Genomic DNA, 13958 nt, shown 5'->3' with positions numbered 1-13958 from the left:
TCCCCATCTTACACCCCCCAGAAAGTCAAAGTAAAGATAGACCCAACCCTATAACCTAAGAAAAGAACTCCCTCACCCCAATCCCCACCTCCCACCTCCACGCCCTCATATCAACCGGCTCCCTCAAACTCTGCTCCGACACCCTCCACAGCACCCTCGCGTCCCGACACCGCCGCACGTCCCCGATCCCATCAACATGCCACATTGGCCTTCCATGCGGCGCGATATGTTTCGGACGCTCGATCGTGTCGGACACACTGCAGAGGATGGACTTGATGATGTTAGTTGGTCAGGTAGGTAGATAGCGCTAGGTAGGTAGCTACTAGGAGGTGGATGGATGGTCTGGAGGGAGGGAGGGGGGGGAACAAACCTGAAGAATATAATCGAAGCAATGCAGCATGTGCTCGGTTTCTTTCCTTCTTTCGAATTCGGGGTCTTTATCCCCAGAACTAGAGTCATGAGCTTGCCCTGAATGCTGCCGGTGCTGGTGCTGATGCGCTGAATCCTCGCCGAAAATCCTCCCCCTCAATGCCCCAAGACAATGGAGTTGATGAAACATCGCGATCCCATACGACCTGTCCAAGACGCCGCTGTGCGTTCTGTTCGGGTCGACGCCCTCCGCGATCTCCTCTGTTTTGCTGTCCAGGTGAGACGCAAAGATCCCGCCGCCGCTGGTGGGGGGGATTAAGTTGCTTTCGTTCCATGAATGGTCATTGGTTTGGTCTTGGTCGTGGTTATGGGGTGGGGGGAAGGTGGAGGTAAAAAGTTCGTTATGGGTATCCTCGCGGAACGATTTGAGGGTGTATTGTTCTGATAGGATGGGTTCTTGCGAGGTTGACGATGAGGATGAGTGTGGTTCAGGGTTAGGATGGGTAAGGCATGGACATGGACATGACGAGGTTGGGGTGCTGAAGAGGCCGATGCCGAGGCCGGTGATGGGGAGGAGGAAGACGATGGTGAGGGTGAGTAGGAGGATAATCGATAGGGTGAGGAGAAGCGGGAGATGATGGTGTAGGAAGTGGGTGTTGGAATTGGGGTGTGGTTTTGAAGATGAGGGTAAAAGTGTGTAGGACATTGAGACTGCATTGAGGTCAAGGAGCTGTTTGATAGAGGGGAGTAGAAGCAGGAAAAGGCGTGCTTAGCTTGGTAAATAAGCATTTCATGTTATTTATATATAGCCTCTACTCGGTAGGTATAGCTGGTGATCCTGGCCATAATCTACACCTGGAACCGTTAAACCTTGGGCTGTTGGCCAACTAGAAATAAACATAATACTAGAGCAACCTAATCAGTATCTCAATCAACCCTCAAAAGACGAGCTTTTCTAGCTACCCTATTGTTTCCGGATTTGGTCCCGTCGAACAAAGAACTCGCAGAGCAGGGCAGGCATTAGAGTTGGTTAGAGTTATTCGCGACCCGGAGTCTAGATGGGTTTCTTTCATCGACCTACCCGTGTAGTCCCGTGGAAAAGAGCTCTTCTCTGGTTCGAGTTCCTTGGGATTGCTTGAGTGGGCGAAGATCTGGTTCGTTGCTGGGCGCGAAAGGCTTATTTATTGACCATTTGGGTTGAATGGGATTAGCTTTTCATCCGTTCGTTGTTTTTCCATCGTGCTGATGGAAGGTGTCTTAGCACTGGTTGTCGAGAGGATATTCTGGTCTTCCTTCTAGTGGTTTCGGTCATTTCTTTGACAAGTAGGAACTGTGCAAAGGTCTGTTAGCTATAACATATAAATCAGATAGATTTGCATATAGTGCCTTGTTATGTCAATGAATTCCTCGAGTATAAGATCACCAAGCAGCCGTTTTGAAGAGTGCCATCGTAGGATAAACCACAGATATCGTTCTGTTCATCATCTATGTGATGATGGATCTTCGTCTCTGATCAGGGCATTTCTCACTCGCTCGATGATTGATGTATGAAATCAAATTCCATGGACAGGGATCATGTTTGTAGCAGATATTCCCTGTTGTTCTTTTTCTATCCATCATTCGAGAATTCATATTCAGTGATTGATTGGAGGTCTCGACGGGTCACTTTTCTGTTGATTTGGTTAATATATATCTTTCGGAGTCTAGATGTCTACTCACCATATGGCATAAAGAATACTCTGTCGGTCCCTAACCATCTCAATCATAGATATCTACAACATCATCTATTCAGATCATAAGAGAGATACCAACCACATAGTAAAGAGCACCAGTCGGGTCCACCCCAAGACGACGGAATCGTGGCTTGCTCTGGAACCAATCGCACGGCCTGAGAAGCATCGCACCAACCAACGAAGCCAAAGGTCCAACCCTTCCCACTTTCTTTTCTTTTTCGACCAAAAAGACCTCTGCAAATCAATCCTGCCTCTAAATCTGCACTTTGACGATCATCTGTCCTTGCTATCAAGCACCTTTCTCCTACTTTCTTACATAGGAACTGTCCACCCACACCTTTTCCTCCCCTTACCTGCTCCTCTGTCGAAGGACTCCCAAGAAAGTGACAGGGAATCAGAAATTTCCTTCATTCCCGAGTTTCCCGGCCGGAATTAAATGATTTGTTCTCGCTTTTCCACATCATCTTGTCCACGACTAATCCGCCAGCCACGTTCGGGGTGGCCTTTTTTTTTTTTTTTTTTCCAGGAAGAAAAAGTTATTTCTTTGCAGGGTGTCTGGGGAAATCCGTAGAAGCGTGAATAATGGAATCTGTTAGGGGAGTCAGTTGCCCTGTAGGCGCTTGGCAAGGGCGTCGGGGGTAAATTGAAGGGGTCCAGCCAGCCTCGTTTTCTAATCCCTGCTGATTTTTAATTTTTGATTTTTTTCTTCTGTACGGTCGGAGGCGAAATGGAGAACTCCTATAGAGTACATGCGCGATAGTAATAATTGCTCCATTAATTAGGGGAAGAGCCATGGAAGAGAAATTTCTGACTGACTTGCATTGACCTACGGATGGGCACCAGGGTTCTGCTGCCAGACCGGATCGGTCGTCTAGGTGCTGTTCGCATAAACCGGTCCATGCAGGATGCTCTTCCTGGTCGGTCGCTTGTCACCGAGGGTTGGTGTCTCCGATTTACGTGGTGATTTTCTTTAGCCCATGATGGTGGGAGGGGGCTTGGAGGATGTGGTGTCCGACTGTACTACCCCCTGGGGTTGGAGATGAGGTCATTTGTTACTTTTCATCCTGGGTTCTTCTATTTCTTAACCTTTGTCGACCTGTGTCGGGTGTCATGGCCTGGAGAGGGTACATGCTGTAGGAGGCATATGTCTGGCTGGAAATCCTCGACCAAACGAGATCTCCCTACAGCAAGACAGGTAGATCTGCACGTTCAAGTTCCTCAGCACATGACTCCCCCTGCAGGGATCTGGGGAGAAGACAACAAAGGCGAGCAGGAAACAAGTGAAATCCAACCGCCATGAGCCAGTCGCCTAGGCTTACATGTCCGATCCGGTGCTGTCGCCGGTCGCCTGTCGCCACCCAACACGAATGCAGGTGCTTTGTTTTTTCTCCCCCCTCCTTATGGTCATGTTCGTAATTATCTCAACCCTCAATGAGGGGCAGACCGACGAAGAAAAAAAAGGAGGAGGGGTAACTTGCAGCAACGCCCACGCCACCTTCTAGGAGAGCTCCGGAGGGGCAAAACGTGTGTGGTCTCGGGAAAAGCAAAGAAATGAGTGAGATGATTCAATGGCATATTCCGTGCCAATAGGTATCTTCTAGATGACGACCACTCCCTTTCCCATTTCCATGGCGCGGGAGGCCTGATGCTGACCGGAAATTTGGAGCCCCAGAGTGATTGGTAGACAAGAGGACAAGAAGTCTGAAGAGAGACATTCTGTAACGGCGACCAGGGAGTAGAGACCGGGGTAAGACTGAGATTTGAGCCTTCATTTGCTTGTCCCGGCAGACAGACTCCCTACTTCGTCCGTCCTGTATACCCAGTTGTCGCGAAACATACTGTAGAAGGTTCGGCGCACTCCAGAAATGGCAGTAGGCTGACCTGGATCGGGCAATTGGTACTACCCCCTGGCCTTGGGGGTCCTCGTATTCCAACAATCGGAAATATATCGAGGCAAATGCGGCAGAGCCGACATGTCTAGGCAGGGAGTGAACCACCCCTATTTTCTTTTGTTTTAGAATATGGTATTATTTTTGCCTCCCCCAAGTATCATCTGGAGACCACGTTAGCACCGTACCGCGATATACAACAGAGAGCACCGTGGAGGCTGTGGAGTAGAGTTATTAAGCTCACTCTGCAAGCTTCGTATCCAACAATCCCATACTCCACACAATGAATCCTTCCCCGACCTCCATTGTATGTATGTAGGTACCAAGAGGTCATCCGACTCCGTAGTCCGTAGTCCGTACGCCCTCCGTACAGGAGACCGTACAACATTCTCCGTGGAAAGACCCAGGGTGGCGGAACCTCGATGGCAATGCACTCGACTCGCACGATCGAGGGCGACTCTCAGCAAGGATAATCATCCTTCTGCCCTACAAAAGGAAAAACCATCCGCATCGGAGCCGACGAGCCTTGCGTTTCGTTACTGATTGCCAGATTCGTCCTGATGCAAGCCACGGGGGTCGGATTGAAGACTTGGCTCGAGGACGGACGGCCAACGCCCAACGGAAAGGCCGAGACCGAAGGCGGGTCAGGTGACTTGACGGGGTGACTTCATTTATGCGGTTTATGAGATAAAGCTTTAATTTGGTGGGTTGAGCGGGTGCAAAATTAAAGCCCGGAGAAGCCGAAACTATTGTTTTGAAACTACCACTAAGTATGCATGCCCTGGCCAGCGAGCGCCCCGTTGTTCAGGGTACTTTTGGGGCTTTGTTATTCTTATTAAAATTATGATCATATCTGGTGACACCGCTCATGTGAATTTCGAACAGAACGAAAGGGATCAAAAGATGAGTGAAAAAAGAAAAAACATTAACGGCGGATCTCGGAGGGGACCAGGGCCGCCTCTCATAGGCTCAGTGCCTGAGGAACCACGGCGACCTTCCGTCCGGAGCCACGATCTTGTCCCGATCCGGGCATCACTGGGTTACCCGGTTGGGAAAGTTGCAAGTTGGGGACGGCGTCCACGAAAGAAACCTCGGGTTCTATCCTGACGGTAATTCTCTGTTCTCCGAGGGTGCGCCCCGGCACCCACTGGTATCGGTATTGTCAGGCCACATGATGCGCCAAGAAGGCAGGACGATCGACGATCCTTTGCCCAGTGACTCCACCGCCGTCTCCCCAGAAGTGGACCGCCTGGTATCGCCCAGGTATTCTTGCGGTGCTGCCCAGGTAGCAGTGGTACTTGACTAGTACTTCCCACGCCCGACAGAGTCTTCTCTGGTCTCGGTCTCCAGGATCCATCCTGCATGTGACGCACCAATTGTGACCCTGGACCGGATGGATTCGATCAAGTCCAGCACAGGATGGAGTGCCGGAGTGGATATCCTCGCCCCAAGTCCCACGATCTTTTTCTTTCCCCCCCTTCAGAACCAACCATCGGTGGATAGCTCTCCGCTGGGAATGCGACTATTGAAAACTCCATCTGCTATCCGGCGTCCTTTGACTTTCGGAACCCCTCCTTTGTTCGGAAGCTATTTCCGATCGACAGTGCATGAGATGATAGATCTGACAAATCCCATGGGAAGGGAGCAAGCAACTATCGATGTTTGTGCCCTTTGACTGGTGGCCTTGACACGTCCGGACATGGTTCGGAATCCCTCGCTGGGATCGAACAGAGCTAAACTCGTTACTTACCCTCTCGGTACGAATTCTTCGCTGCCCAGGCCCATGGAGATCGCGATCCTCGATCCTCGATCCGTACCGAACACCGGCGTATTCCCCTCACCAACACTGTTTAGTGCTGTAGAATTGGCCACCCGGATGAACGTGCTTGATGATCGCCAGAACCCAGGTACCTAGATAGACAGGACGTGCGGTACCCCGTATACCCACCCACGCGCAAAGCGGACGCACTGTGTACCATTTGGTCCTGGACTATTGGCCACCCGCCCCGAAGGCACAGGCAGACAGGGAAAAGGAATGCTGAAGATGGGCGTGGTTACACAGAGATCGGACATGCTCCTCCACTCGGTTAGGGCTATGTGACTACCTTGCATCATGACAGGCAAAATTCTGGTTTTTTGCCTCTCTTTTACCCCGCCAATGAACCAAATTACATCGTCGAAATCCGGTTATCTTAGAGACTCTCCAGACACACACTCTTAGGTATTCATTACGTTGTGGTTATTCCCTGGTTAGGCCCTCACTTGGTGTGTAACCCCAGACACCCACCCATCCCTTGAATGCGATCCATGGTTTGGGAACCTATTTTCTCACGCATATACGAATTCCGTTACACATAACCAACCCCAGTAAGGACACCTAAGGTGCCTAGGGAATAGACTGGTGACCAAACCGGTAATCGCATTTGTAGATTCAGTTGGTCGGTACTAGAGACTACTTTCCACACCGGCAAGTGACCCTGCCTAGATCTCTCCTTGGACATGGGGAATGCGCCGACTTTGCATCCCATTCCATCCCGCGCTTTGTCACACCTTGATAGAGCCAGAAAACGACGTAACCGCCTTGACGTAACAGTACATGCCTTGCCTAGGTAGCTAAAAACTGCGGTTAAAATTCCAACCAGGCGGGTGATGACGCCTACGTAGGTACTGGCCTACCCAGTGGTCACCAGTCACCACCCTCTAGCTTTCGTATCATCATTGGACAACTTCACCATCCACTACGACATGTCCAAGTGCCTAGCTACAGCAGATCATCGATACCCGAACAAATCCACTCCCACGACCATCCCATCCAGCCAATAAACCACCACCCTCTCACAAACTAGCCAGGATGACCAAAGTACGAGATTCCTGCACCACAATCCAGTCTTACATACATGCTCCGCTCCGTCCATACATACAGCAAAAGCAAGTCGATCCTTCGAATCTCAACCTAGTGCGCCATGCATGCCGCTTACAGCGTTTGGAACTCATCTCCTCTTCCTCCCCCCACCTCGGATAAGTAACGGGGGTACGGAGTACCTGGGATGGGTGCTTTTCGGGTACGCACGTCCAATACGCAGGGGAAAAGAGGAAAAAGAAAAAAAAAAAATAAATAAACCGCCATATGACAGATCACGGGTATTCTGCAAGGTCGCGGTACATACTCCCAGGCAGTGGCTCTGGCTCTAGGGTCTAGGCTGCAGGTATTCAATTTTGCGCGAGATCCGCTGATATCGAGGTGGGGTTCTTCGTTTCATTGGGAGGCTAAAGGTAAATTGTGGTGGTTTGGTTTCTGTGTCTTGTTTTTTCTTTTTTTCTGGCTCCGTGTGGAGTCGGTTGATACGTACGTGCCTGGTGATGTTTTGGCCCGTGGATACGGTAGAGGAATCAGGAGAAGAAGCTAGCTAGTTAGCAAGCACGCAAGTAGACTACGAATGGGCTAAGTAGGTGGTCCAACCACTACGATAGTTACTTCGTAAGTCATATCTACGAGAGGCTCCATGGTAGTCCGTAGCCGTAGTCCGTTCAGATAGATCATCCTGCCAGAGCCGCCACCACGTCCCCGTCCCGAGTGACGTTCCTTCGCTTCGTTGACGAGTGACGACCGATGTATCTAGCATCTCCTAGGAGCAAGCTAGCTCGACGAAAGGAGCTCCATAGGACACGAACACTCACAGCCTCCATTAATATCGAATCAATCTGCGCAAATTAATTCCGTGTCTAGATTTCCGCAGATACATTAAAAGCCCCAATTGTCCGGGCCGGGATGCCAAGTGGTGCCGCTAATCATTTCCCCGGCCCCCAGCGATGCCAGACCAGTCGGGCACTAGATCGACTAGTTCCAGTCGCGCGCATTGGACGGGCGTCGCTCAGCTCTGATTGATCGAGAATTAATTGATTGCGCTCAGGGGGGCGTGGATCATTTGCAGGGGTGGGTTGCCATTGCGATACGGAGTAGGAGGTGAGGATTTGAGATTCCTCCGTGGGTTAGATTGGGTTAATTTATTTGTCTCGGGTCGATGACAGGGGGGAATTGCTCATAGTGCGTGGGTTGAAAGATAAGAGGGGAGGAAATCAATAAATGGATCAAATAAAATAAAATAAAAAAAATTGACTTCCTTCGAGTGGGTAAAGTTTCCCCGTTGACAGGTGCGAAAATACGGTACCGACGGGGAGGATGGAGAATGACACCTGACATCGACTCCGTACGAATCCATCCGCAACCATGTTCCGGCCTCGTCAATTCCAAACTTAGAAACCACCTGGAAGACAACAAAGATCGGCACATGTTTCAAGCCAGTTTCAGGAATGCAGCGCTGACCTTCTGGAAGCCCTTCCTCGACTTCCTACTGGCGACCGACGCAAAGTAGGGGTTCCCAATCGCAGGCATTCCCACCAACTAATCCATGCAGTGTAAGCGCCCGGACGGGGAACGCAGCGCGACGGTCAGCAAATCAACGTGCCGTCTGGCCTGAAAAATTAGTCTTGAGCATGGGCCAATAGCAACGCGTACTATCTATAGACTCGATTGACATGGGGTGGGTGGAAAATGGAACCCGTCAAGACATTTGTCTTGGGTCGGCGCTTGTTTGAGGACATCTGTTGCACCTCGCCACGAGGCAGGGGTATACGCATTTCGTTCCGAAATTCTCACCATCTTGCGTTGTTCGATGCACATTCCCTCCTTGCATCGGGCCAAGCTAAGAGGTATGTGCGGTTTGGCTGGTTGGGGGCCGAATTCCCAATCAGATGTTGTCATCGTGACGAGGATTCTCGTTTCCCCTGGAAACCGGACACATGGCTCGACGATTCCGAGACAAGCGACATGCGAGACAGGTGCAGGGTGGGGGCAGGGAAGTGGAGTGACCGACGGAAGGAAAGTCGTGGGTTCTGGAATTTGGATGCAATCGGACATGGGCAATTCGCGCCGACATGGCACCTGGTCGTTGCCTGCATAATTCTCTCTCCCCCCAACGTTCTAAATTTACAACCTGAATACTGTGCAACATTTTTGAAGCTAGCTGGATATTTTTGGACTGTTGGGTGAACGACTCTCCAGACTCTGGCGCTGTTGGTTGATCCCGGACGGCTTGATTGGCCTCTTTTTTGCTGCTGGGCTTGAAGATGCCTTAGCGGCCAGGCTCTCCGCGCTACTCTCGGGACTAATGCCTTTTAGCTGCCCTAAATTTAGTGACACCCTCAGCGTCATCTGTCAAATCACCGAATCAATGGGCAAGCACGTCAACTGTGGTTTAGCGTCTGGCAGATCATTGCCAGGACCAGACGCATCCTAGCGATCTCCTGCTTGTCCGGGACTAGAGATGGCATACAACCCCTCGTACGGGGGGCTATTCCGTCCTGATCTGGCACATGGGAGGCAGGGATTAAGCGTTACCCGTCACTTTGGACATTTCTCTCCCCGGAGTAGTTAGTAGGGCTTAGTCCATCCCGCCTTTTCTCTCTCGTTTGTTTGATCATCATGCACCCCCTCATCCCTCGCCTTCCACTTCCCTGCAAACTCTACTCTATACAGGGGTTATACGCGCTGCACCTCGCCAGGCGTCTATCTGTGGACGTATGTATCTCCCTTCCATGCATGCGACGAAGCCATCTCTGTTTCCAAATTTGGCATTCCAAATTTGGCATCAGAAGAGGGGACAAACTGCTCCGTCTCAGACATTGTGTGACGCCAAAGATGATCCTGGCGAGTAGGTCTGGTCGGTTCTTCTTCCCTGCTTTTCCTACGAGGCGCCTGGGCAGTCGATGCAAGGGTGTTGGATGCCGACCACATGGCTTGGAATGGAATGTTCCTTGATTGGGGCCTGTCAGCAGAGGACCGACCGACTCCGTACTCCGTCTCATGGCCTTCTCCCTGGGATCATTTAAGTTACACGTTGGGTCTCTGCCACGTGCGGAAAGTGAAACCCATTGGGTAGGTTCTGACGCCCGTATCGGTTTCAGTACCTACTAGGCAATGTATTACTCTGACATGAAGTATCGAGGGGCAGGGGGGATACCTGCTCCCGCGTTATGAGCGCACTGATTAGCCTTTTTGGGGCGGACTATATTCTGATATAATATTTTAACATAAATTCGGGATAATCGGTAAATCGACGGTTGTTTGGAAAGTATTGTCCGATGAGCGATGGGCGGAGAGGTTCCGCAGAGATGGGATGATTTTGTTTACTTTGCTCCTTCTAAACGGATTCAGCTGTAGACTGTGGAGCGAAGTAGAATATGATTTCAGACCAAAAAGTGATGAAAAGGTGGTGGCTTGGACATCGTCTGTCCTATATTTGTCTTTGTTCTATGCAGCATTGTATATATGGATATCCAGCAGGCAAATAAACTTCAGAAAATCAAGATAACAACCGATAAACTACGCCTTGACAACTCTCCAGTTAGCCTTGCCGTTAAAGTTTCTACCGTGTGTGAGCTTAGAATCAATACCGGCCGTCGGTCGGGCCCATCCACGTTTTCTGACATACTGCGTACGGCGGGCACAAGAGAGAGTGAGAAAAAACTCCGGTCAGGAACATGCCAAACCCACCGCTAAACGACCAGCCAAGCATGGAGTTTCCAGTGCGGAAACGTCGGTCAGCGTCAAACAAGGATGGACTTTTCTGGACTCAAAACATGGTTCCTGACCGAGTAGGCAGGTGGATAATCCCATGACATCAACGCCCGCATGGAGCTAGTACTAGATTGAAAAACCAAAAAACCCACCAAAAATCAGAACAAAGGACACTAAAAAAATCTAAAAGGAAGCGGTGTAAAAATAAATGTGCTGCGCCTCGATCCGGTCATGGAGGCATTAGCGCACGTGGGATCTTCCAATTGAAGGGCGGGAAGATCCGCGCTCTGACATGCGATAGGCTCTTGGAGTGTGGCTCATTCAAGGGTGTGGCGCTAATTCCGTCTTCCTCACCGACTTACCCTGCTTTTTTTATTTTGGTTTTTACACTTTCCCTTAACACCTGTGTATGCAGATACGCCGCACGGCGGCGTAGGTGCTTACGGTAGTGGCGGTAAAGCCCGTACGGTAGTCCGTTTCGTACCTACAGGATCACCTTTTTCTCTCGTCAATCTCCGTCGGGCTAGTTCTGCGATTGGCATGAATTGATCGCCCTGAGGGCCAACAGCGTCTAACCGGCGCTCTTTCTCTGTTTTAGCGTTTACATCATTCCCCCGTGTTCGGTAATCTATCTGGATCAGATTCTTGTCCGTGGATCCCGGACTTTTTGCATGCTGCTTTTTTGTTCCATCATTCTACCAAGCCCGCGCTTGCATCTCGGTCTAACGCAAATGCGCCGTACGTCGCGCTCTTGCCTGTATTATTAGTGGTGGTGTTATTTTTCTTGGTGTTCGACACCACGCCCGAGCAATCCTTCTGTCGTGATTTGGTCGAGAATGGTCGCTGCTAAACATGTGTGTGTGTGTGTGGCACATATCTGGATGTGTCATGGCGCATCTTTCTAGTTCATGTCCGTGTTGCCCATTAATTGGATTTTTCTTTTCTTTTCTTTTTTCTTTTTTCTTTTCTTTTTTTTTCTTTTCTTTTCTTTTTTTTTTTTTAATTTATTTTATCTTATTTTTGTTACTCCCTACTCGTTCCGGGACACAGGGTACCCCCCGGGCTTACCAACCGCAATATTTTCCTTTTTGGGCCTCTTAGTAGGGTTTTGTAATTTTTGCTTCGTACTCGGGATACCACCTCGTCTTTCTACCTGCTAGGTAGTCCAAGCAGACTCAGTACCGTAACTACTCAGCCTTGAATGAGCCACAGTCGACCCACTGAATCCGGTCGTGGCTACAATCTGGCTCCAATAACGACATGACCTTCCACGTTTATGTACAGATGATGCGTTTTGTACGGCGAATAATGTGAATAATCATATTGGGTTTACGCGCTCGGTCTTACCGAAACCACCAGCCACCACCGAGGTCCCGAAGTTCAATCCATCCATCAATTCATCCGACGAAGTATTTGTCTACCTGCTCTGTAAAGATTCATCTCAGGGGTGGATGGATCGGATCATCGCACTATCCACACAATAGGGGACCATGGAATCGCATCCCAGACGGTTTCCTATTCCAGTAAATGAAGGGTTCGAAAAGGGAAATAATTCGATCGCAACTACTACTCGGCACAGATAAAAGTATCATCATGATTAATTAATAATTACCAGACCTGGTGAGTGCGGCTCTTGAAGAAAAAAAAAAAAAAAAAACCACTCCGTGCCTAGACTCCGTACGGACAGAATCTGTGAGTTCAGGTTCGTCCGTCCACAACTCGGGCAGAATGATTGTCCCCCGTCGGGCGCCCTAAATGAGAATCGTCTTCCCGTCCGGTACCATCTGCGGCCGCTGATTGGGAGAAGCTCTTATGACGCTTCATTTCGCCTGTCAAGTCCTTTGGGCCAATCAAGCCTGTAGGAACCGGATGCACGTTTCTGAAAGGGGGGTGTGTGTGGACTGTGGGGCGGGCAACTTTTCCCTCGCTCGCTCTGTTTTCGATCGACTTTTTTTTCGTCTCCCCTGCTAAGCTGCTAAGATCGTCAGTACTCCGTAGGCTCCATGGTGGAAAAAAAACTTGGGTGCTTCGCTCGGAACTGCCGGCCATGTTTTCCGGTGGCCCATCTGTTTACTATGGAGAAGGTATCTGGCTAGTTAGATCCGATGGGTTTTCTACTCCGCTGCTAAAGAGTTCGATGCACTTCTTAGCTTTTCCGTCGTTTGGGTGGGCGGAAATTCAAAATGATGAATGGTGTTGGTGTTGGTGATCTGAACCGGATTGACGGGACGGGAGGATGATACAGGGTGCTGGGTACTGTAACGAATGGTACATCATCATATCCGATGTACGGGGAAACCAAGACATGACGGGAGTCCTGCAAATTGCCAAGATATGGCTCATATGCCTAATATTGACGGGGAAGGGGACTGGAGAAGATGAAGGAGGGGGCTAGACGGTTTGACAGCCTGTCGTCTTTGACGATCATTGATTCCTAATGTCCATTATCACTGTGATTGAATGGGATTCTTCTGCATCGACTATTGGAATCATGGCAGCCAGTACGGAGGACTAGATAGGAAAGGGATAGAAAAAAAAAATAATAAAAACGAAAAAATTGGAGTTGAGATTGAAATGAGGACCATCCGCTAGTCTACAAACAGCCTTAGCCGGTCGATTCCAAATACACGCCTTAGTGACGCTCGCGTGCAGGTCTGGTTGCTTATGCAGTTTGAGAAAGATGAGCAGGAAGAGTTTTTCGCCACCATCTTATCAGCGAACAATGTTGCAGACGGATCTGGAGACGCTCGACTGTTAGCCACGGTTGAAATTAATCGGCAAGGTTGGATCAATAGTCAAATGGGCTACTGACAGCCATGGTCCATGTACCCCCGGACTTGCCGATGACACCTGCGGATACGAATGCCTGGAATGTATATGTAGGTACGGAGAACGGCGACCCCGTCCGTGTGTACGACGATTTGATCTTGCGTTTCTGCGGAGTCTGTTATTAAGGACTATTAGAGATGGCCTTTTAATATTGCGCAATTTAATTTAGTCTGACTGGTTTTTAAACAAGCTTAAAGGGAAATCATGGATATTAAGGGTGTTGAGTTTCTACGGACTGCTGTGCTGGTAAGCCATGTTTGTAATGAAAGAAAAGTAAGCAGGATTACCATCGCTCTCTTCTTTTTTTTTTTTTTTTTTTTTTTTTTTCCCTTTCTTTTCCGCGCGTCCTTGAATCAAACCGGACTGGAATAATCTTCATAAAAGAAAAAGAAAGCGAAAAATGCAGGAACCATGAATAAAAATTCTCATAGGCCCGGGGCCTTCAGAGACAATTGTACTTTGTGGAGGCTTTGGCAAAGGGATTGGCCGAGGCCAAGTGGATCACTTAGTTTCTTTTTCTTTTATTTATTTTTATTTTTTTATTTTGGGGGGCAGCGGAAG

The 13958-nt window shown here is 49.5% G+C and overlaps 1 protein-coding gene across 1 annotated transcript; it reads right to left on the bottom strand.

Moving 5' to 3' along the window:
* Positions 1-55: 55 nt before the first annotated feature.
* P170DRAFT_508833 (uncharacterized protein) lies at positions 56-1221 on the bottom strand (the record flags this gene model as incomplete). The annotated part of the gene is made up of 2 exons (XM_024854609.1): positions 371-1221; positions 56-271 (listed from the first exon to the last, which is right to left on the bottom strand). Exons 1-2 carry the CDS (start codon positions 1073-1075, stop codon positions 56-58), a joined length of 921 nt encoding a protein of 306 aa, XP_024705988.1. The 5' UTR covers positions 1076-1221.
* Between the last annotated feature and the right edge of the window lie 12737 nt (positions 1222-13958).

Source organism: Aspergillus steynii (assembly GCF_002849105.1).
Source record: "Aspergillus steynii IBT 23096 chromosome Unknown P170scaffold_3, whole genome shotgun sequence".
Classification (NCBI taxonomy): Eukaryota; Fungi; Ascomycota; class Eurotiomycetes; order Eurotiales; family Aspergillaceae; genus Aspergillus; species Aspergillus steynii.
The sequence above is the reverse complement of the archived record's forward strand: the minus strand, read 5'-3'. Positions and strand labels throughout refer to the sequence as shown.